General features: G+C 40.0%; 1 protein-coding gene across 2 annotated transcripts in view; it reads left to right on the top strand.

Annotated features, from left to right (window-relative positions):
* The window catches only part of SEC23B (SEC23 homolog B, COPII coat complex component), an 836,569-nt gene that overhangs the window by 67,342 nt on the left and 745,537 nt on the right, over positions 1-23,690 (top strand). Inside the window, exons 1-2 of one of the 2 annotated variants that reach the window (XM_044056989.1) lie at positions 4,379-4,385; positions 15,400-15,457. Coding sequence is in view for 1 of the 2 variants with exons in the window: in XM_044056987.1 (XP_043912922.1) it covers positions 15,400-15,457 (58 nt within the window). In the remaining variant the exon portion in view is untranslated. Of the gene's footprint in view, positions 1-4,378; positions 4,386-15,399; positions 15,458-23,690 lie in introns of those variants that run through there. The other variant, XM_044056987.1, reaches the window with a different exon arrangement.

Consider the following 23,690-nt stretch of genomic DNA (forward strand, 5'->3'; position numbering starts at 1 on the left):
ATGCCTAAAACAGGAGTTCCTATGGTGGGCTCAAGCATGCCAGTCAAACCCAGGCTTACCCTTTCACAAATATCAAGCAAGCCAAACCATCACAACAGACGCCTCAGACCTAGGATGGGGGGCTCACATGCTGGACAAATGCGTGCAAGGATTGTGGACGCAGGACCAACTTCACCTGCACATCAACCTAAAAGAAATGCTGCCAGTAAAACTGGCAATCCAAAAATTCAGACCATTTCTCAAAGAAGGCCATTTGATGATAAGGACAGACAACACCACAGTCATGTGGTACATCAACAAACAGGGAGGCACTCATTCATACCCCTATGCAGAATGACTTTGGACCTTTGGAACCTGGCACTCAGCTACAACATCCAGTTACAGGCAATGTTTGTACCGGAAAGGAGAACACTCTAGCAGACATGTTAAGCAGAACCACCTCGGATGCTCACGAATGGATGCTACACCGGACATCTTCAAGACCATCGCAAAGAAATGGGGAATGCCACAGATAGATCTATTCGCTTCCCTCTCAACCACCAGCTCAAAAATTCTGCACAAGGACATTCCATCCACTTGCATCGAAGTGGATTCGCTCTCCTTCAGCTGGAAAGGCCTGACAGCATATGCATTCCCACCTCTTCCCTTGATACACAAGGTATTACTAAAAATCAAGGAGGAACGTCCAAGGATAATCCTGATAGCTCCAAACTGGCCAAGACAACACTGGTACCCATTGCTGAGGAGCATGTCTCGGGACAAAATGTGGTCAATACCCCTGATGCCTTTGATGTTAACTCAGAACAACTACAGCATCATGCATCCAAACCTAAAACGTTGCAGCTGACTGCATGGCACATCACATAGCAGCAACTATTCCAGATCTCTCCCAAAGGGTTAAAGACATTATACTTGAAGCCCGCAGACCTTCAACAAGAAGGAACTATGCAGGAAAATGGAAAAGGTTTGTCATTTGGAGTGCTGAAAGAGGGAAGGATGTGTCAATATAGATATGGCTAACATTCTGGAGTACTTGGCAGAGCTTCTACATACAGGCCTGTCCTATTCCTCCATCAAGATACATGCATCAGCTATTTCAGCAGAATACAGCTTTGATCCACCTGTCTTCTCACATCCTCTACTCAGGCAGTTCCTCAGAGGGATCAAGAATGTAAAACCTCCTAGGAAACCACCTCTGCCAGCTTGGGATTTGAACTTTGTGCTAGAAAAGTTGACACTGCACCTTTGAACCAGCAGCAACAGCAGACCTACAGCATCTTTCATGGAAAACTGCTTTCCTACTGGCAATAACCTCAGCAAGGAGGGTTTCTGAACTTCAGGCCCTAATGGCAGTACAACCCTTCCTAATCTTCCACCAAGACAGAGTGTCCATGAGGACTAATCCTACATTTATGCCTAAGGTGGTATCCAGAGTGTCCCTAAACCAGGCAATCCACCTACCTACCTTCTTCCCAACCCACAAAACAGAGGGAAAGAATGCTGCATACCTTGGATGTACACAGACAGCTACGCTACTACCTGGACAGAACAAAAGTAACAGAAAAACTGACCAGCTTTTTGTAGCCTATGCAACAGGAAGGGAAGGAAAAGCAATTTCCAAACAGACAATCTCCAAATGGATAGGAAATTGCATACGATTCTGTTACTCCTTCCATGGAAAACCAATTCCACAGAACATACGACCTCATTCTACAAGAGCAACAGCCACTACCACAGCCTTCTTACGAGGAGTGGCAACCAAGGACATTATTGAGGTGGCTACTTGGACCTCCGTGCATACATTTGCTAAGCATTATAATTTACCTCTGTATTCCAGATCCCGAGCAGGGTTTGCCACTGCTGTACTGCAAGGGATCCTAACCACACCATAATCTATTCTTCCTCCTCACCTAGTTGGCTATGGTATTCTACCCAGTTGTTATGACTGCAGATGCATCCATGAAGGACATAGTACAGTTTTGTACCTACCATAAATGTAGATGTCCGAACTGGATAGCATCTGCAGTCAGGATTACCCTCCCTCCTTCCCCTCTGTGGTACTCCTAGGGTATTTACCCTCCTAATAGCTAGCTGGTGGGGGGGAGTCTCTTATGGTGTATTTGTTTGTATATATGTACATACATGCTTATTTTTTGTGTTTGCCTTCTATCCTTTGGGAAAATTTGGCATTTTTACCCAAAATTTAGCCTTCCAAGAGGGCAACTGGCATCTGGGGCAAGAAACACTGAAGAAAATGGCGTCGGCTGATGCCTTTATACCCGAAGACCAGCAGAGATGACGTCGGGTGAAGTGCGACATCAGCCGAAGCCGGACCCGGACTTTGGAATCCGGCCGACCGAAGGCCTGCCTGACGACAGGACAACCCAGTTGTTATGACTGCAGATGCTATCCAGTTCGGACATCTACATTTATGGTAGGTACAAAACTGTACTTTCTCTTTTATACACAATAGTGTTCACGGCATCTTGGCAAACAACATTGTCCTTTCTTACAAGTAAGTTATCTAAGAGGGGAGCAGCATTGATTTTCATTTTTTTAATATTCTGGGCCAATGGCTATTTCATTGTTTATCTGCTAAGCTGAGGTATATTCCGATTTTGCTGTGCACTGCTTAAAGGAACCACCCCTTATATGGCAATACACATCAAACATTTTATAGTAGTTCAGGAATTAACATATTGTTAGTATAGTTAGGCATCCTCATTTTATCAACTTAATATCAGTCTAATATTCATTACCCATTGTATGTTCTGTATCCTACTGTTGTTTTTTGGGGTCTGTATTATTACAACAAAAGATGAATTACGCGAATGTGTCTTGAGCGACACATTCATTGAATCACATTTAAGCGATTCAGTGTCATAGGGCAAGGAGATGGTTGGCCAACTTCTTGGAGTTGCCCTTACCTTCCATATAGTGCAATCTAAGTTGGTATATTTTGTTAGGGGGGTGTGGGGGGCAGAAACCCCCACCTATTTATGATGTTAAATTAGCGTAGAGTTAAACTGCAAACAAACTACTGAAAAACAACAAAAAATAGGCAGGCAACGGTAATTTTTAAACTTTTATGGTTAGCGCTTTTGTCAAGTGTTCTCACACTCAACTTCATCAGACATTAGTTAAAAAAATGGTAGCCATATTTAAAACCAGATTCATAGTCACATGTTCAGTCACCTCACATGACACCATGTCACCTGATACAATTCTCATTTCTATAACACATGTACCTAACAATTGTATAAGCAGTTGTGTAAAAAATGTATATACACTTTCCTATTGACTTAATACTCAAATTCTTATGTACATATACAAAAAATACATAAATATACATGAAAAAGCCAGCTAAAACATCCAAAAAACAATAAACACAAAAGCTACCACAAAAAGGCTCAAATACTGTGTCTCTGAAAAAAGAATATCCAGTTCCAAGAAATAGAGGCACAGTCATGGCTGTTCACTCCAAAAAAAATTTACTTCAGTGCACAAACACAAGCGCTTTCACCAAAAGGCATCATCAGGTGTAACAATTAGCATAGGGAAAAAACAAGCACCTATATATCCAATTTAAAATCACATAACTATTTTTAAAGAAATATGCACCTAAAAACAAATATTAAAGCATCAAACCCTAATAATTAAAAACAATTAAAAACAATGAATATATATATTAATTACCTCCTAAGAGGTCTTTGTTTAAGTTTGGGTCTCAAGGGTACTGATTCATTGAGACCATGTCCTGAATCACTTCTTAGTTTCACAATCCATGTTTATTCTAAATCTTCTGTTTTATTCCGTATATCCCTTAATCTAATGTTATCATAAGTCCTAGAAATCACTAAAAACAAAAATGTATGATCGGAATCCGTGTCCATCACATGCTTGGCAAGTGCATTCACTCTGCTGCCCTTGTTGATATTATAAATGTGCTCCCGTTCATTAAAGGAACAATCTGTTTTCCCTATGTCGAACAGCCTACATTGTGTGCAGTGGGCTAAGTAAACCAAGTGTGCAGTGTCACAGGTGGCACTAATCTTGAACCTGGCTATTGTAACATCAAGGAAGTCAATCCCAGTACGGGAAATTTTAGAAGTAAATGTGCTAATTGTTACACCTGATGACGCCTTTTGGCGAAAGTGCTTGTGTTTGTGCACTGAAGTAAAGTTTTTTTTGGAGTGAACAGCCATGACTGTGCCTCTTTATTTCTTGGAACTGGATATCCAAAAAACAATATTTGTTATTGCGTACATAAAAATCGTTACATGTCACTAATCAGCCTGAATACATTTCAGTTGAATGTCATAAATACACGTACTTGTGCATAAGGGGGGGATTTTATGTGTATATTTAATTGCAATTCCACTATGGTTGTTTACCTCGCTTCCTGCCAGTCTTGTACAGGTTTTTACATAGGCAAGACTGAGCGTAAACTAAGGGATAGAGTGCACAAGCATATTTACCACATCAGGAAAGCCAAAACTAACAACGCTCTTGCAAAACATGTGGTAGAAAACCTTGGTCATTCCTTCACATTCAGGGTGATCGACCAAATTGAATCTGACATCAGGGGTGGTCCATTAGGCTTAAAACTTGAGGTGAAGGAGCTGATTTGGCAGCTTAGATTCAGGGCCTATGTGACATCAGGGTTGAGCGACATATGCTCTTTGGCATGTGTCTTGAAACTGAGGAGTTTAAAATGTTAACACAAGGCTAATATTCAGGTGAATAGACATATAATTTAGGGCACTCCTTGTGTTTATCTACACATAACCCCCCCCCCCCCCCCACACTTATGCACAAGTACATGCATTTATGACATTCAACTGAAATTTATTCAGGTTGATTAGTGACTTGTAACTATTTTTATGTACACAATAACAAATATTGTTTTTTTTGGATGTTTTAGCTGGCTTTTTCATGTATATGTATTTTTTGTATATGTACATATGAATTTGAGTAATAAGTCAATAGGAAAGTGTATATACATTTTTTGCACGATTGTTTATACAAATTTTAGATACATGCGTTATAGAAATGAGAATTGTTTCAGGTGACATGGTGTCATGTGAGGTGACTGAACATGTGACTATGAATCTAGTTTTAAATATGGCTACCATTCTTTTAACTAATGTCTGATGAAGTTGAGTGTAAGAATACGTGACGAAAGCGCTAACCATAAAAGTTTAAGAATTACTGTTGCCTGCCTATTTTTTGTTGTTTTTCAATATGATGTTAAATTAGCGAATGGCCGCATACATTTTTCCCTATGGAAAAATTCACTTCCATGGCTGTTTGCTCTTTTGAATTTCCATGCATTGTGTCGACCTTTCCATAGTCGCACATATGCACTTTCAGTCATATAATATAGACTCTGTTTTTTGTACTCTGCATGTCAAGGTTTTTACTGTAATTCAACCACTATTGTAACATTCTCCATTATATGATTTTATTTACTTGTGGAGCTTTTTACCCCGGGCCTCCACTGAAAAAGGACCTGCGTCCAGTTGGAATTTCCCAGTAAACAAATGTAAGTAAGTAATTAAGTAAATAAATAAATAAATAAATAAATTAAAGAAATAATGCTACTCCTGTTCTTTCGCACATTACAAATACAAGTTGGGCATCAGCATAAGGAAAAAGTGTGGCACTAAGTGTACCTGAGTATAGTAAGACTGAGCTGGTGAATTAGAATGTAGTCAGAAGCCCAGGGTATAACATATACTCTCTTCCTTTCTCCCTTCCACTTTGAAAAGATCAGGGCAAAATACCTCAATGTACTTCTTTAACCAGGCCTACAGGGTGTTCATTCTGGCTCAGACAGGCTATGCTCATTGTTTATTTATTACTGCAGAGAACACCTAACTTACTCCTCTGTGTACATTTGTAGTGTCTACTACACATCCAATACAGTGCCAGCACTATGGACAGCAGCTATTATAAAATGTCTAACAGAGCAATCCAAACCCTCAAAAACATCTCACTTCCATCCCATTTTCAGTATTCCCATTTTAAGGAAACTATTATAGAAGTTAGTATACAGCCAATTCTCCTTTTCTCTGCACCAGTGTAACCTTGGTTGTCATAATCAGTGTGGCTTCTGGTCAGGTAGAAGCCCACTGACAGTTCTCTGGACTTTGATTAGTGACATACTACTTAATATGGATAAAGGCAACCATACCGTTATCCTTTTTATAGCTCTAACCCATGCTTTCGACCTGGCTGACCACACCATACTTCTATATCACATGGTAGAAATTGGTGTCAGCCATGCAGCCCTCAGGTTGATTCCAAAACAACATCTGCAGTAAATTCTTCAGAGTCAAGCCTGGAATATCACTTTAAGTGGAAACACCCATATGCAAGGAGGTATCCCAAGGTTCCATCCTTGTCCCACCTCTCTTCTCCACCTTCATTAATAAACTTCCGATTGATCTTCCACACTTGCCCATCTCATTGCATGCCAGTAATAATACATAGATCCAGCCCATCCCACTCTGATATCGATCTACAACTCCAAAATGCCCTCAGGGCTCTCTCTTCCTGGCTTTAACACTAGCAGATGGGTACTTAACACCAACAAAACATGCTCTTCAGCACACCATAAAAATTAGAAAAAGCCCCTACCGCCATCCTTATAAAATATGAAAATAGTCATACAGTTGAAAGAAACAATCCTCAAATACCTAGGCATCTTGCTAGATCAGACTCTTAATTTCAAAATCTATGTAGAACAATCAAGACCCAAAATTGACCACCTCCTGTTGTGTACCAGAAAAAATATTCCCTACCTTCATCACTAGTACAGCCAACAACAGGTAAAGGTATTCTGTTTGTTCAGCTGGATTATGGACTTCTTCAAACAGCTGCTGCTTCTAGCAAAAAAAAAAATCAATCCCTGTCCAACAAAATCTATAGGTTGACCAATAATTCCTGTGTCACTATAACAAGAGCAAACTGTCTGCCAATCAATCAGAACTGACCTTCTGTTAGGCTCACTTCTTTGCAAAGTCTTTCAGCTCAACACATGGATCCCCAGCACCACCAGATACTACCTCAGATTCCAGTCTAAACCAGGTCCCAGACTTCAAATACCTAGAACAAAACTAACATGTATTAATCAGATGCTTCCTCCTATCTGCTTTTCTTGTCAGTTGGTGCTAATAAAATGTTAGTCCTAGCCACATCACTTACAAATTTTCACACCTAGTTTAAATCACCACAATGTATATCTTGTCTGCATATGCACTAGTATAGTGTGTGTGTGTGTGTGTGTGTGTGTATAATATATATATATATATATATGTGTGTGTGTGTAGATATATGTGTGCTTATGTGTGTATATATATATTTATTTATATATATTTGTGTGATATATATACATATACATACACACACACTTTTTTTTAAAGAAGAAACATCTTTATTAAAAAAGATATCAGTTATGACACAGGCAGCCATACATTTTTATAAATGAAAACAAACGATATTGACATAATTTTAGTTGCAAACATTATACATCATTTATAAGCTATCCAGTCATTGTCAGCCAAACATTACTTAGCTCATTCAAATCCTGCCTTCTTTTAAACTTCATTCCTCCTCCTCTATATGTATTATTGCCACAATTCCCATTTTTTTCTATGTAATTTGCTCCTATCCTTTTCTAAAGATCCCATTTTGAGTTGTTTTATCTTTGCTACTATATTGACTACTTCTAGTACAGTTGGTTTAGACTTTGATTTCTATTTTCTAGAAATTGCTTTTTTTGGCAGCCACCATAATTAGACTCGGCAAGGCCTTACTATGTCTAAGCAATTCCGATTTTGTATCGTAGCTGAAAAAATAATTTCCTTGGTTACACCAATTTGCTTACCCAGTATGTCCAACAGAGCAGTCTGCAGGGAATCTTTAAAGTCTGTCAACTCATTACACTCCCAGAAAATATGTTCCCAGTTGCCTGTTTCTTCCCCATCACACTTCTAACATTTGCTGTCTACGTAAGAAAAAATCCTTTGAAGTCTACTTCTGGTATAAAAATATACGTAAACACTTCCAAGCAAAGATCCTAAATCATTTAAACTTTGTTGCATATTTGGAATACATACATATATCCCCCATTGTTTCTTTGTGAATTGCTTATCTGGTCTCTCTCAATCTTTTCTAACCTGTTTCTGCTTGATTCTTATAGTTATCATGCTGTATTTATTGTATATTTTCTAAACCGTTTATTCACACAACTCACTCAGGACACACACTGTGTCTTTACAGTGTATGTACAGTGCAATGAAAAAGTATTTGCCCCCTTTCTGATTTCTTATTTTTTGCATGTTTGTCACACTCAAATGTTACAGATCATCAAACAAATTTAAATATTAGACAAATGTTAGGCAAAGAATAACCCAAGTAAACACAAAATGCAGTTTTTAAGTGATGGTTTTATTTATTAAGGGGAAAAAAAACTAGCCAAACCTACATGGCCCTATGTGAAAAAGTAATTGCCCCCTTGTTAAATCATGAAGCAACTGTGGTTAATCACATTTTTGGGAAAGCTGAGTTCAATTTCACTAGCCACACCCAGGCCTGATTACTACCAGACCTGTTGAATCAAGAGATCACTTAAATAGAACCTGTAAGACAAAGTGAAGTAGGCCAAAAGATCCCAAAAAGGAAGAAATTCATGCCGCAATCTAAAGAAATTCATGCCGCGATCTAAAGAAATTCATGCCACGATCTAAAGAAATTCTGGAACAGATGAGAAAGAAAGTAATTGACATTTATCAGTCTGGAAAATGTTACAAAGCCGCAACTAAAGAACTGCAGGCTTCACTTGCCTCAGTTAAGGTCAGTGTTCATGACTCAACCATAAGAAAGAGACTGGGTAAAAATGGCATGCATGGCAGAGTTACAAGGCAAAAACCACTGCTGACCAAAAAGAACATAAAGGCTCATCTCACTTTTGCTAAATGATCCCCAAGACTTTTGGGAAAATATTCTGTGGACTGACGAAGCAAAAATTGAACTTTATGGGGGGTGTGCGTCCTGTTACATCTGGTGTAAAAGTAACAGCATTTCAGAAAAAGAACTTCATGCCAACAGTTAAACATGGTGGTGGTAGTGTCATGGGCTGGGGCTGCTTTGCTGCTTCTGGACCTGGACGACTTGCTGTGATTGATGGAACCATGAATTCTGCTCTCTTCCAAAAAATCCTGAAGGAGAATGTCCGGCCAGCAGTTCGTGACCTCAAGCTGAAGTGCACTTGGGTTCTGCAGCAGAACAATGATCCAAAACACACCAGCAAGTCCACCTCTGAATGGCTTTAAACAAAAACAAAATGAAGCTTTTGGAGTGGCCTAGTCAAAGTCTGGACTTGAATCCAGTTGAGATGCTGTGGCATGACCTTAAAAAGGTGGTTCATGCTCAAAAACCCTCCAGTATGGTTGAATTAAATCAATTCTTCAAAGAAGAAGTGGGCCAAAATTCCTCAACAGCGATGTGAAAGACTCCTTGTCAGTTATCTCAAACGCTTGATTGCAGTTGTTGCTGCTAAGGGTGGCACAACCAGTTATTAGGTTTAGGGGGTAATTACGATTTCGCATAGGGCCATGTAGGTTTGGATAGTTTTTTTTCTTTATTAAATAAAATCATCACTTAAAAACTGCATTTTGTGTTTACTTGGGTTGTCTTTGTTTAGTATTTACATTTGTTTGATCTGAAACATTTAAGTGTGACAAACATGCAAAAAAATAAGAAATCAGGAAGGGGCAAATACTTTTTAATTTGGACTATATATGACATTAGTAGTCATTGCTTACACTGCGGTGGTGGTGGTGCGGTAGCGTTGTCGCCTCACAGTAAGATGTTGTCCTGTTTGATTCTCAGCTAGAGCGTCTTCTGTGTGGAGACATGCGTGAATGGACATACCTTTGTTGAAGGTTGTGTGTCTGGGCTGGCAACTCGGCATGTAAAAATCTACTGCCAATCATTAGCGGACCGGAGTTCCCCTGTGGTGACCCCTAACCGGGAAAAGCCGAAAGACACAACAACAAGTAGTCATTGCTTACACTTGTATGTGTTATATTTTTGCATTGTACTTTGATGTTCTATTCTCTGGTATCTCTGTAACACAAGGCCAGACTTGAAATTGGTCCATTGAACTCCGTTCCTAAGCATGGACAAACAAATAATGGCAGCGTGCTTTACATATTTGTAGAACATGTTTCAAAATGCTGCCAGACTTTTTGTTGACCTTTTAAAATTCTTTCTCTGCTATTTGTTTTATTTGGGATCCATATAATATTTAGATTGTAAAAAAATAAAGTGTTTTTAAATATCTACATTTTGATTATGCAGTGATGAATTATTTACTCGATGACAGTGGGCGGTTTGTCTCCTTACTTTCATTTGAACAGTTCATTTTACACAATTTTATAATATAAAATTTCCTTTTAACTTGTTTATACTTGATTTATGTTATATTTATTTTCTTTTGTAGCTGTTTAATGTTTCATATTTTTTCATTTTATTTTTATGATGTCTTGCACTAACTTCATTGTACAGTGCCTAGACACAGACGAACACTTTAATTGAAGCTGATTGCTTTAAAACTTGTTACTGATGCACATTAGCTGTCAAGACATGGTTGGTGATAGCTTCCTGGCTTGGCTTGTTTTTGCTGTATCTGTTGAATGAGGCATAACTCTACTGTCCATTATCAGTGTTTTGAATGTCTTTGAAATGTACTGCTGCTGACTGTACAGTTTTTGTGTGTAGCAGACTAGATTAGCTAATTTGGCTTGTCATCTGTTTTTTCTCTGTGCATAGAAACTTAACAGCACTCTTCAAAAACTGTTGGAGCTCTGTATTTTCAGACCTTTGAAAATTGGCTTTGCTGTGTGTTCATTCATGTCAGCAAAATGAAAATAACTTAATAATCAGAAAGACCACTCTTGACTGTTATGTTTTTTTTTTGTTTGTTGTTTTATGATTGGAGGACTAGAAGTTCTGGCCTATAAACTGACTGTCCAGGATTTTGGTTCATTATATAGCCTTTTATTATGACGTCCACAGCAGAAGACTTGAGAGATATTTGTCAAGGCACTGTCCTGTAGAGCTGTTGCTTCTGCTGCTGATTACATTTTATTTATTTATTTCAGTTTGATGACCGGGGAGGTCCACTGGACTCAGGAGCCCATTTTCAGTGGAAGCCCGGGGAGAAAAGCTCCACATTACATAATAATATAAAAGATAAAGCAAAAGAAAATACAAAAGATAAAATTAAAATTAAGGTTAAAAGATACAGATACATAAAGATGCAACAGTCAGCCTAAGTGATAAGAATACTGGTAGATTGTGATACAGAGACATTAAGAGGTATAGAGTTTACATAACATATGAGTTGTATATTGACATACGAGTAGGGTTGCCACCTTTTCAAATGGCCAAAGTGGGACATTTTCGGTACAAACATCAGATTTTACAGGCCGACACATACCCACGGTCAGTACAAAGGATATAACTTATCTTTTTTGCCTAAATAAAAGCTTATTCTTGTAGCATTTTAGTTGCTTATTCTGTTTCTTATGACATTTAGGTATTTTAGATACAGAATAACTGTTTTATGCAACTATTACATAAAATATAGGAAATAATTTTGTCCTAAAATCTCAGGACATTTGCCATTTTTTAAATTTTTTGTCAGGACACAACTGCCCAAAGAGGGACTGTCCCTCGCAAAGAGGGACAGGTGGTAACTCTACATACGAGTCATATATTGACATACGAGTCATATATTGACATGGTTGGTTAAAAAGGTTACATAGAGTCTGAGTCTTGTTATGACAGAGTGGTAGAACAAACATAAATGTTAGGGAGGGGAATAAAGGGACACATTGATTGTTTTATCTCTGTGCATATTCGGGTTTTCAGTATGGATGGCTATATATTACAAGTCTAGATAAAGGGCAAGCTTTGGAACAGTCGTATTGCAGGAGATTCTGTAACTGTTCACACGGTGGGTTGCTCATTGATACTGCTTGCTTATGATTCTGCTCAAATATTGTGATTCACCGTTACAGTAACCCTCTCAGAAGAAAGAATGTTGTCTTAGGATGCACGTCATAATGGGAAATCTTTGAATCAGGTATCACTTTTGTATTAAAGGCACCCACTTACCATCCTGCAGCTTTGCATTCATTTATATATGGTGTTAGATTCTGCTAAGGTGTTGGCTCATTACTGAAATCATAAATGTTTTCTTTTGCATACATTTGTGTGTTGCAGTATGCCAGTCGTGTTAAATTTTACTCATTATCTGTTTATCACAAGTCCCACTAATTATAGAACATGGCTTATTAAAAAGAACCACACTGATGACAGCCAGTTTTGTAATTTTGAATTCTTGGCCCGACCCATGTTTATATAGGCTTTATGCATATGGGGGATATTTACTGCTAAGCAAAACTGACCAGACCCTAGTAACACAAGTGATCAGGAGAATAGATGATTATGATCTGGTCTTTGCATTCATCTTCTTCTTCTTTCGTGTTTTTCCCGGTTAGGGGCTGCCACAGCGGATCACCTGTCCGCTCATGATAGTCAGTGGAGTTTTACAGTGTCGAGTTGCCAGCCCGGTGCCCAACCTTCCACAGAAGGCACACACACGCACACACTCACACCTAGGGCCAATTTAGAGTGTCCAATCCACCTACAGCATGTCTTTGGGATGTGGGAGGAAACCCACGCAACCACAGGGAGGACATGCAGACTCCACACAGAAGGCATCCCAGTCAAGGATTGAACCAGAGAACCTCTTGCTGTGAGGCGGCAACGCTAACCGCTGCACCACCGTGGCTGCCCTGGTCTTTGCATTCATATCTCATATAAATAATACGCTGGTTATTTTCAAAGACATTCAGCCATAGAACAAATTTCAAAAGGTGAATCCTGGCATCGATGTTGAGAATGCATCAAGCTGGTTATGATTGCACACCCAGTCATAATTCTTTGTAGCCCATGGAACTTTATGTGCTGCATGTACTACCAGTTCGAGAAAAAGTGTAGTAGTGCAAATTGTTTTAGTGGCTTTGAAAGCCGATTAAAACATTTAGTTTCTGCCTAATGGTACTAAGTGTCTGTCTGCAGAACAGACTTTTTTAAAACTGGTTAGATGCTTTGTTCTTCTAGAATTTTTGTTTATAAGTGTGACCAAGCAAAGCATCTAACAGCTTTGTTGTTTTACTTCTGCCACTATTCTTCGCTATCCAGCATTGTCTTCTGTTTACTTCCTAATGCAAGACCCAGTCTTAATAGTGCATAGGTGTCCTTAACAACCTTTTGTTAAACACCCAAAAGGGCTCTTAATATTGAGTCTCATGCTGGGGATGTCTTTAAAAAGTTCATCTTTTACTTGATTTTTGGATGTAGTTGCTGCACTCCCATGAACTACATGAGTGTTGTAATTTAGTGGAACAGTGACCTCTCCAATAAAATTTATTTAATGTTTGTTTATCAGGAAAGTCGTTTATGTTTTGTTTTTTGCAAATGTCCTTACTTAGCTGTACTTTACTGTCACTATATTCACACAGCTGTATTGTCTATTTGCCTATTTATATATTGGTCTCCACATTGGGCGTATTTTTTTCCCAACTTCTTGTGGACTTTTGTTCATATTAGGGACTTCTAGAAAACACTGTTGTAGTTATTCCACAATCCCAGACACCCCATTTAATTACTATGGAAACAAGTTCTTTCAGACCTTTTAAAAGCTAAGAATAACTCATCAGTATACCATGCTGCCTGACTGTCGGTGCCAAATATAACCTATTTGAACTCCCTACTTATCGTCTTTAATAATGGCCTCTCTAGTTACATTCCTGGAGTTTGGAAAACAACCAGCGTAGTACTGTTACACAAGGATGGCCCAACAATGGACCCCAGCACCTGTAGGCTAAAAGCTGTGGAGCATATTATCTCGTACCCGATTATTCTGCACATTGAACAGTCTTTTAACTTTGGAATATCATCAGTTTGGCTTTGCCAAAGGAAGATTCTGCCTTTTTAGCTGCTATAATTTTGATGAAAAGGTAACTAATGCAGTGGGTATTACCTGGACACACTTGTAAATGTAAATATAAATCAATATGTTGTGCAGTGAATAGCTGACTGATTGACAGAACATGTGGTTAGAGTCACAGGTGTCACTACTGAAAGCAAAAAATTTTACCAGAGGTGTACCACTCGGCTCAGTGTTGGGCCTTCTCCTATTTGACGTCTGTTTCACAGACCTTCAAGCCAACAGTCCTGGCTTGTGGCTGTCAAAGTTTGCAGACAGCTGTAAACTGGGTGTTGTTGTTTGACCTTCCACTGACTCACAATTGCTCCAATATGAGTTAGACCATGCTGACAATGGTCTCAAACTAAATGTGAATAAAATGTAGCAGAATTAATTTTGGTAAATACCATTATGGATTTAGGCATCTTTCTGTCTCATCTAATTTCTAAAGGCATCTCCTCTAGGTCCAGAGAAGTCTTAATTCCCTTTAGTCATATCTCATCAGACCCATTATTGAACATAATGTGTTTTTTGGCATGTATTTGTCTAGATGTAGCAGTGGCCTCAAATCTTTGTTATTAGGGCAGACTGGCAGGCCTTTCTCTGTACTTAGCCTCTTATAAACTCCTCCAGGGAAATCTTTCATGCCATGAAAGAGACAACTTTCTTTCATCTCCTAGTCCTTTGAACAACACTTTGTACCTCAAATACCCAGTTAAAGCAACTAAACCTTCACTGACAGATAAATAAAATACTTTGGATTGATGGATGCATATCCCAATGTATCCCTCCCCTCTCATACAAACTTGCATTGCATGTTAAGGAGAGTAACACTCTTTCCACTTTCAAGCTAAATCTAAATAGTTTAGTGAGTAGCCTCAAATTCTCCCCTTGTCTGTCTTGCATTGCCCTCCTTGAGGCTGAATGGAACTTTTGAATAGTTTTTTTTCGGATTGGTTTATAATGGTCTGGAGACAGATTACCTAGTACTTTTAAAGCTAAGAACAGAGACCTGCATGTGTAGCTCTGTATTGTGCTTATCATGGATGTGTGTTCAGATTTTTTCTGTCTTTCATATTCTTTTCTTACAGCTTCTTCCCTGTGTCAGACCAGTAAGTAAGCACAGGTTTTATATCTTCTGCCAGTATAAGTAACCACAGGTTTTATATCTTCTGCCAGTATTTTTATTTGAAGGTGTAAAATGTATGCAGTACGATTCTCATTTTCTGTAATTAATTGCTGCAGTGTTATGTACTTTGGTACTGCTTTGGGGTGAAATCAAACTGAATGTTATTTTTTTTTTCATTTGTCATATGTGTCTTAATTTGCAGCCAAGTGGATTACAGAGCCAAACTGTGGGCATGCAACTTTTGTTTCCAGAGAAATCAGGTAGGTTCCATAGGAAGCAATTCCTTTTCAACTTTATCACATATATTTTTTGAGAAAAGCAAATAAGTTATATTTTTATGTATTTCTTTTTGAAATTAAAGGATAAAGTTCAGCTTTATACTGGAAGGTTAGGGAGTAGGTAGATACGCTCAAGATTTAGGATGTTTTAAATGAGTTTTCTTGTCTGGATTCAGTATCTCAGTTGATGCTTTTATAAATGCTTTGGTGTTATGTTTTTATTGTCTTATCTGAAGCTAGAAGGACAATAAACCTCACAGGTTAATGTTAATGTCTGAATTTAACTGGAATTCATAGAGATACATCGTGTGATGACAGCTTTGTTTCTTTTTCATCTTGTTGGTCCTGTCCTAGAGCCCTTTTTTGTAATCAAAATGCATTTGGCTAAGTACTTAGCTACCTGAACAACATTAGGGCAGTGCCTGAAATGTAATTCAAGTGAAGAACGTACTTCATGCTTTTGTTAGATGTTCATCGTGTTACCCTGCTGCAGTCATCACACTTGGGTTATCTGCTGTCAGGCGGGCCCGCAGTCTGCCCGAATTCCAAAGTCTTGGTCCGGCGTCGGTTGCTGTCGCTTCTTCCCTGACGTCAGTGCACCAGGGGTATATAAGAGGCATCCGACGCCATTTTCTTCAGTCTTTCTTGCCGCGAGGTGCCCGAAGCAGAAGCAGTTCGCAAGTGCCGGTCGGCCGACACCTGAGATTTTTTAATCGAGTTTCAGTCCGAAGTCTTCAAAGCTAAGTACCCCTTTGGGGAACCTTTTCTTGCATCAGTCCGATGTCAGAAAAAGTTAACAATTGCATTTCTTGTGGGAAGCAAATACCTCATAAGGACTTTCATTCTTTTTGTATACCTTGCCTAGGCCCAGACCACAGCGTTACTGGTTGTCGGTTTTGTGTTAGGTTCAATAAGCGAACTATAAAGCGACGCTTTGATTTTGCACGACACTACTTTGGTAGAAAATTTAATTACACTATGCCATCAGAGCAACCGACTACTGGCGTGCATAAAAAACGCAAAGATAAAGGCAGGCAGCCTAGATCCAAGCCAGACTTTGAGGCCTCTGCTGGGCTGGTCGCCGGCCCTTTGGTTTTCAGTGAGGTGCCTACGCAGCCCCTGGCTACCGCAGAATCGGAACCCCAGACCGCTTTGGATTCTCTAGCAGAGAGTTCTAGGCCGATGCAACCATTTTCTTTAGGCCCTACCGACGACATTGCAGAAGGAGAAACTGGTGCTGTAGAAACACCTTCGGTTTCAGAAGGTGTCTTCAGACCGACTGCTCTCACCATAAAATCTTATGCTAAGCTTAAGACTCCTCTAAAACCAAAAAAGACTGCACTTCAGTCTCCAGTTCAAGGCCCCATGCCTAAGAAACAGATGCTTAAAATGGCTGAAGATTTGATTTCTTTAATTAGGGGTTCCCAACCCCCCCCCCCCCCCGAATAAAGGCCTAGACAAGAGGAGGATTATGCCTCCTCTGATCAAGTGTCTATTTCCTCAGGCTCCTCTGAGGAACAGGATTACTCCTTTCCCCCTTATGAAGATTCTGATGCTGAAGATTCCATTCCCTCAGCCTCTCTCCCAGAAGACTATTCCTTTGAGGAAACCTTACATACTATGAGGGTACATTTCCACTGGGAAGGTCAGGACTACTCCGACTCAAAGAAAAGGCTCCGAGAGTTTCTTTTACTCCCCCAGCACAGACCACTTGCTATCCCCCCAGTTTTAGACATTGTGGATGATGATTATTTAGAATCTAGTCTAAATCCAGATTCTCTGCCTCCTGCTCCAGCCAAACCAGATAGATACTATAGAGTGCCTGACTCACACAAATTCCTTTTCAAAAGCCCTGTTGCTGATCCAGAGACTATCTCCCAGGGTCCCAAAGGGGCTAAGGCTTCTAGGGCCAAAAATCCTGTACCCTCTGAAAGGGACACCAGAGCACTAGATAGGTGGGGAAGAAGGTTTACACCTCAGCTACTCTGGCTATGAGAGCACTAAATTGTCAATTTCACATGCTTAAATACCAGCAATTCCTAATGTCTCAAATAAAACAAAAGATGAGCACGCACTCTCAACAGTCTGAATTCAAGGAAATGCAGGATCTGTTGCATGCAGCTGAACAGGTGGGCAAACATACTTTACAACGTGGATTTGATTCCTTGGAAGCTTCCTGTAGAGCAGCTGTTACTGGGTCCGTTATACGTAGGCATGCTTGGTTAAAGGAACAAACTCTGCCTGATCATGTTAAAGCAAAGTTACTAGATGCACCCTTACAGCAGGATGTCTTATTTGGGGTTAAAGCAGAAGAGGTTTTAAAAAATGGAGGATAAGGCAAAATCTATGCAGATGGTCAAAGATTTCTTACAGGTACAGCCCCCATGCTTCAGCAGAAATTGGCCAACAAAAAATTGGTCCTTTCCAGCTTCTGACAGACCACAGAGGGGTAAATACAGGTGCCCAAGGGGCAGAGGACAAGCACAAATCCCTTACAAACCTTGCCAATGGGGCACTGCAACACAGAAGGGAGGAGAAGACAGGTCCCAAACTACTAGAAGGCAAACACAATGACTTAAATATCAAACTGCCAAGCAAAACTCTCTTGGCAGCTCCCTTGGGAGGAAAATTAGCACTTTTTGCAGACAACTGGCGCATCGTCACAAAGGACAAATGGGTCCTAGACATTATCTCACAAGGATACAGATTCCATTTCCACACCTTGCCAAGGATAAAAGGCATGCCAAACCTGCCACAAAATCAATGAGCAGGGGCACAAAAACAAATAACAGCTCTCATGGACATGAGAGCCATTCAACTGGTACCTACACAGGAGCAAGGCCAAGGATTTTACTCAAGGCTCTTTCTAGTCCCCAGAAAGGGCAATGCTTGGAGACCCATTCTGGACCTTTTAATTCTAAACACCTTCTTGCAAGTACCCAAATTCAAGATGCTAACACTACAGCAGCTTCTTCCCATGTTGGGCAAGAAAGCTTGGCTTGTAACGTTGGACCTCAAGGAGGCATACCTGCATGTCCCTATCAGACAAAACTGCAGAAGATACCTCCACTTCATTGCAGGTTCAACCCACTACCAATTCTCTGCACTGCCCTTTGGCTTATCTACTGCACCCAGGGTATTCACAAAATGTCTGGCACCAGTAATTACATACTGCAGACAAAGAGGAATTCAAATATATCCATACCTGGACGACTGCCTCATCCAAGCAGAAAGCAGGGATACTCTCTTACATCATCTGGCTTTTGTAAAACACCTTCTAAGTTGCCTAGGGTATACAGTAAACGAAAATAAATCAAAACTAGTGCCCTCACAAAATATGACATTTCTGGGTGCCAGCTTGAATACAACGACCCAGATGGCTTACCTGACGCCAGACAAACAACTACAGTTAACTCAATACTTCAAAACAATGGCAACAAAGACCCAACTCCCTGCAAGAAAAATTCTGCAGGCCTTGGGCTTCATGGCATCTTGTATACTACTAATACCATTTGCAAAACTGCATATGAGGAAATTACAATGGTACCTAAAAAGCGTATGGAATCAACACAGCCACAGCTTGGAAACAATGATACCTCTCATTCCCTGCCTTCAACAGGAGTTTCTATGGTGGTCGCAGGCATGTCACCTCAACAAGGGTCAACCTTTCACTTTACCCCCAGCCAGGTAAACTATGACAACAGATGCATCGGATTATGCCTGGGGGGGACACATGGCAGGATGCATTCAAGGCATATGGACTGCAGATCAAAGAAATCTGCACATCAGTCAAAAAGAAATGCTAGCTGTTCAGAATGCCCTTACAGCCTTCAAGGACCTCTTATATCCAGGACAGCTTATAATAAGGACAGACAACACCACAGTAATGTGGTACATAAACAAACAAGGGGGTACACACTCCTACCCTCTATGCAGGCAAGCAATGACCTTGTGGAACACAGCACTGGCTTACCAAGTACAATTGCAAGCTCAATTCCAGCCAGGAAAAAAGAACACATTGGCAGACGACCTAAGCAGAAACATCATGGATCCCCACGAGTGGAAACTGAATCCAAAAGTATTTGCAGTGATAACTCACCCAGACATAGACCTGTTTGCCAGCCCCCAAAACTATCAGCTAACAAAATTTTGCACAAGGACATTTCACCATCAAGCTTGGAAAGTGGACGCACTCTTATTCAGTTGGAAAATGCTGTCAGTTTATGCCTTCCCTCCATTGCCCCTTCCCACAAGGGTGCTGCTGAAAGTCAAGATGGAGAGACCACGAATGATGCTCATTGCCCCAGACTGGCCACGCCAGCACTGGTACCCACTATTAAGGAATATGGCCCTGGGCCCACCATGGATTTTACCACAAATTTCTCATCTGTTCACACAGAAAGACAGTCAGATTCTACACAGCCAACTCAAAACCTTAAATTTGGCTGCATGGCATATCTCCTAAGCAACCAGCCAGCTCCTCTTTCACAAGCTGTTATGGATGTTATTCTGGAGGCCAGCAGGCCCAGCACCAGGAAAAAATGAAACAAACAACAAGTGGATGAATTGCTGCAGCACAAAACGAAACAACCAATGCAATGAAAAACCGTTTATTTCTCTAGCGCCTCTGCCACAGTAAGCCTTCAAGGAGTATGGTACCGAGGCGCTAGAGAAATAAACGTTTTTTTCATTGGCTTGGTTGTTTCGTTTTGTGCTCCAGCACCAGGAAAGTCTACTCAGACAAAGGAAAAGGTTTTGCGCCTGGAACCAAGCTAAAGGCCAAAATACCCTTCTACCGGACATACCTCAGATTCTACAGTATTTAACTGAGATGTTACAGAAAGGACTTTCTTTTTCATCTATTAAAATCCACGCCTCAGCTATTTCAGCTCACTACAACACGGATCCTCCCTTATTTTCACATCCACTTCTAAGGCAATTTCTCAGAGGGGCCAAAAACATTAGGCCTCCCAGGAGAGCACCAACACCAACTTAGGACCTCAGTTTTGTTCTAGAAAAACTTATGCTACCTCCTTTTGAGCCAGCTTTTTCAGCTGACTTAAAGTTTGTATCATGGAAGACTGCCCTGCTGCTAGCAATTACTTCAGCCAGAAGAGTCTCAGAGCTTCAGGCTCTTATGGCGGTAGAGCCTTTCCTCATTTTTCATCAAGACAGAGTTTCTCTACGAACTAACCCCTCCTTTATGCCTAAGGTGGTATCCAGTGTGGCTCTAAATCAAACCATCCATTTACCTACCTTCTTCCCAAATCCGCAGAACAAAGGAGAAAGACTGCTGCATTCCTTGAACATTCACAGGCAGCTATGTTACTACTTGGATAAAACTAAGGTTTTCAGAAAATCTGACCAGCTTTTTGTATCCTATGCTACAGCATCACAAGGAAAGGCTATCTCAAAACAGACCATTTCCAAATGGATAGGACATTGCATACGTTTTTGCTACACCCACCATGGAAAACCAGTTCCTGCTAGCATTAGGCCCCACTCCACCAGGGCAGCAGCTACATCTACAGCCTTCCTCAGGGGTGTGCCTACCAAGGATATTCTGGAAGCTGCAACTTGGAGTTCAGTACACACCTTCACCAAACACTATCACTTACCACTTTACTCTAAGACTAGAGCTGGCTTCGCCACTGTAGTTTTGCAGGGCCTTCTAGCCTCCTCTAACCCTGTTTGACTCCACCTCCCATCCTTAGCTTTGGGATTCTACCCAAGTGTGATGACTGCAGCAGGGTAACATGATGAACATAGTACAGTTTTGTACCTACCATAAATGTAGATGTTCGAGTGTATACCCTGCTGCAGTCCAGGTTACCCTCCCTCCATCCCCTCTGAAGTAGCTGAACTTATCTCTGCCACTCTATCCTATGCTAACTCTGTGGTGTATTTGCTTGTGCCTAGGAGTATTGTTTTATTTTTATATAGCTTTAGGTTTTTATATATATATATTTTGTCTACCTATTGGGGGCACCTGACATCTGGGGCAAGAAAAACTGAAGAAAATGGCGTTGGATGCCTCTTATATACCCCTGGCGCACTGACGTCAGGGAAGAAGCGACAGCAACCAATGCCGGACCAAGACTTTGGAATTCGAGCCAACTGCGGGACCGCCTGACGGCAGATAACCCAAGTGTGATGACTGCAGCAGGGTATACACTCGAACATCTACATTTATGGTAGGTACAAAACTGTACTTTTTCTGGCTTATGAATGATGCATTTAGACCCAAGAACTAAAATATACTGCTGGCTCTTACTTCAGGAACAGTCATTATGGAGGCAAATAGTAATGTTCAGATTGTATTCATTGGTGATGTTGCTTCAGTTTTTGGGAATTTTACCAAAGATTTGTGATTCTTGTGCTTAGGCCAGTCCTGGTCTCATGCAAGTGCTGCACTTCAGTAAGTTCTTAGAAGTTCAAAACTGTTGGTTGTTCTGCCATGATTTCTGCTTCATGAGTGCATTTCTGTTTGTTATACTTTCAAGCCTAGATTTTTTCCCCTTTTCATCTTAAGTATGTGCTTTGTGTAGGGGTAGGTCACAGTTATGAAAGTTGTAAGCATTGCAGAAAATGTAGTAAAACTACAAAACTTTAACATCTAAAGGCTTTATGTAGTACATGTCTGAAAGTTGGTTATAGAAATTTGGAAAGTTTTCTGAGTCACATAAGAAGAAATTTAGAAAAAGGTTGCTCAGTCCATTACAGAGGAGAGGTAAGGAAAAGGTAACACACCTAAACAAAAAAGTTTGAGTTGTAACGGTGACACATATTCAACAGCCCCTACATCAGAAGCTCAAAAGCCTGTCACAAAAGTATAAAACAAAAAATAAGAACCCAGGCTGTTTTAGCCAATATTAAAAATACAGCAAACCAGTACCAATGCCGATTCCCTCTTCAGAGCCATAAAACCATTGTCTTTCACATTTAGGAACCATGCACTTTGAGTTAGAATCCTGAATGCTTGACAGTTTAAATTCTAAGATAGCTTCCCTGCCAGAACTCTCAAAGTGCAAAATGTCAACATTTCCTGTATCAAAGCAATAACTGGCAAATGAGAAAAAAGTCTGAGCAGACAAGAACTTGAAAATATGCTACAAGAGCTGCAAAGAGTGGTGGGATGGAGGCATACCTCTCAAGTGTACCTCATTACGAGGAACGTACCTCATTTGTGGTCTTAAAAAGTTCATGTTCCTCGAAGTTCCACATTGAAAGACTCACACATTCAGTGTTAGGAATTTTTTTTAAGTGAAATCCATGGTAAATATAAATTAATCATATTAATTCATTAAAAGTTCTTCTTTATAAGTAAAACCAGCATATTTTAACCATCCTATGACCTTCCTAGTTGAAGTCGTTAGTAAGCCATTAGTATGTGTTCCACATTTTGCCCATTTGTTCCACATTACGAGAGCTAATGTTCCTCATTTTAGAGATGGAAGGTTGAGAACTATGGATGGAGGGTGTAGGAGATAGGTAAAAGGGAAGAAAAAATACCATGCTAGATGGGCCAGGTAAAATGGATAGGTTTTGAAAAGAAAAAAAATGGATGATATGAGAAAGCTGAAGGATCTTCTAACTCTGCTGAAGTTATAACAAATTGTAAGTAGTGTAGGGGCGGGGTCAAAAAAGGTAGGAATAGTGAAAAAGATTTAAACTGGGGAGATACAATTAAAATAAGCAAAAGAGGAATAAAATTAATATGATCTTAAACTATTGTTAGAAAGTTTAAAAGCAATGTATTACGTAGTTCTGGGCTGTTACCAGCTCTACAGCAATTATCAAAGTTTGGAGTTCTGTTCTAATAAACTAGGCATCTCCTAGGAAATAATAATAAGAAGAAGAAATGCACCGTGCATGAGGATTGCACATTTGCTGTAACTTTGTAGAGAGATTGTATTCATATAAAGTTAGTATAAAAAAAATTACCTCTGAAAACCTAAACATCCTTACCTCCACAAATGCAGACCTTCAGCTATAATGGTATTGACCAAAAATCTGCTAGGTTGGAGACCTTGACCTCCATGCAGATTTTTGAACCACTGATGCATATCTAAAGTACAGTCACTTGGATCCGTCAGTGCACACATCTATACTTGTGCTTTAGGTAGTTCAGCAAGGAAAACTGTGATGACAGCTTTATTTGATCTCACCATACCTTGTCTTTGGAAGAGGGGGAGGAATTTTACTTGAGCAAGAT

Source organism: Protopterus annectens, chromosome 1.part2 (genome assembly GCF_019279795.1).
Source record: "Protopterus annectens isolate FY-2018-M chromosome 1.part2, PAN1.0, whole genome shotgun sequence".
In the NCBI taxonomy this organism is placed as follows: domain Eukaryota; kingdom Metazoa; phylum Chordata; order Ceratodontiformes; family Protopteridae; genus Protopterus; species Protopterus annectens.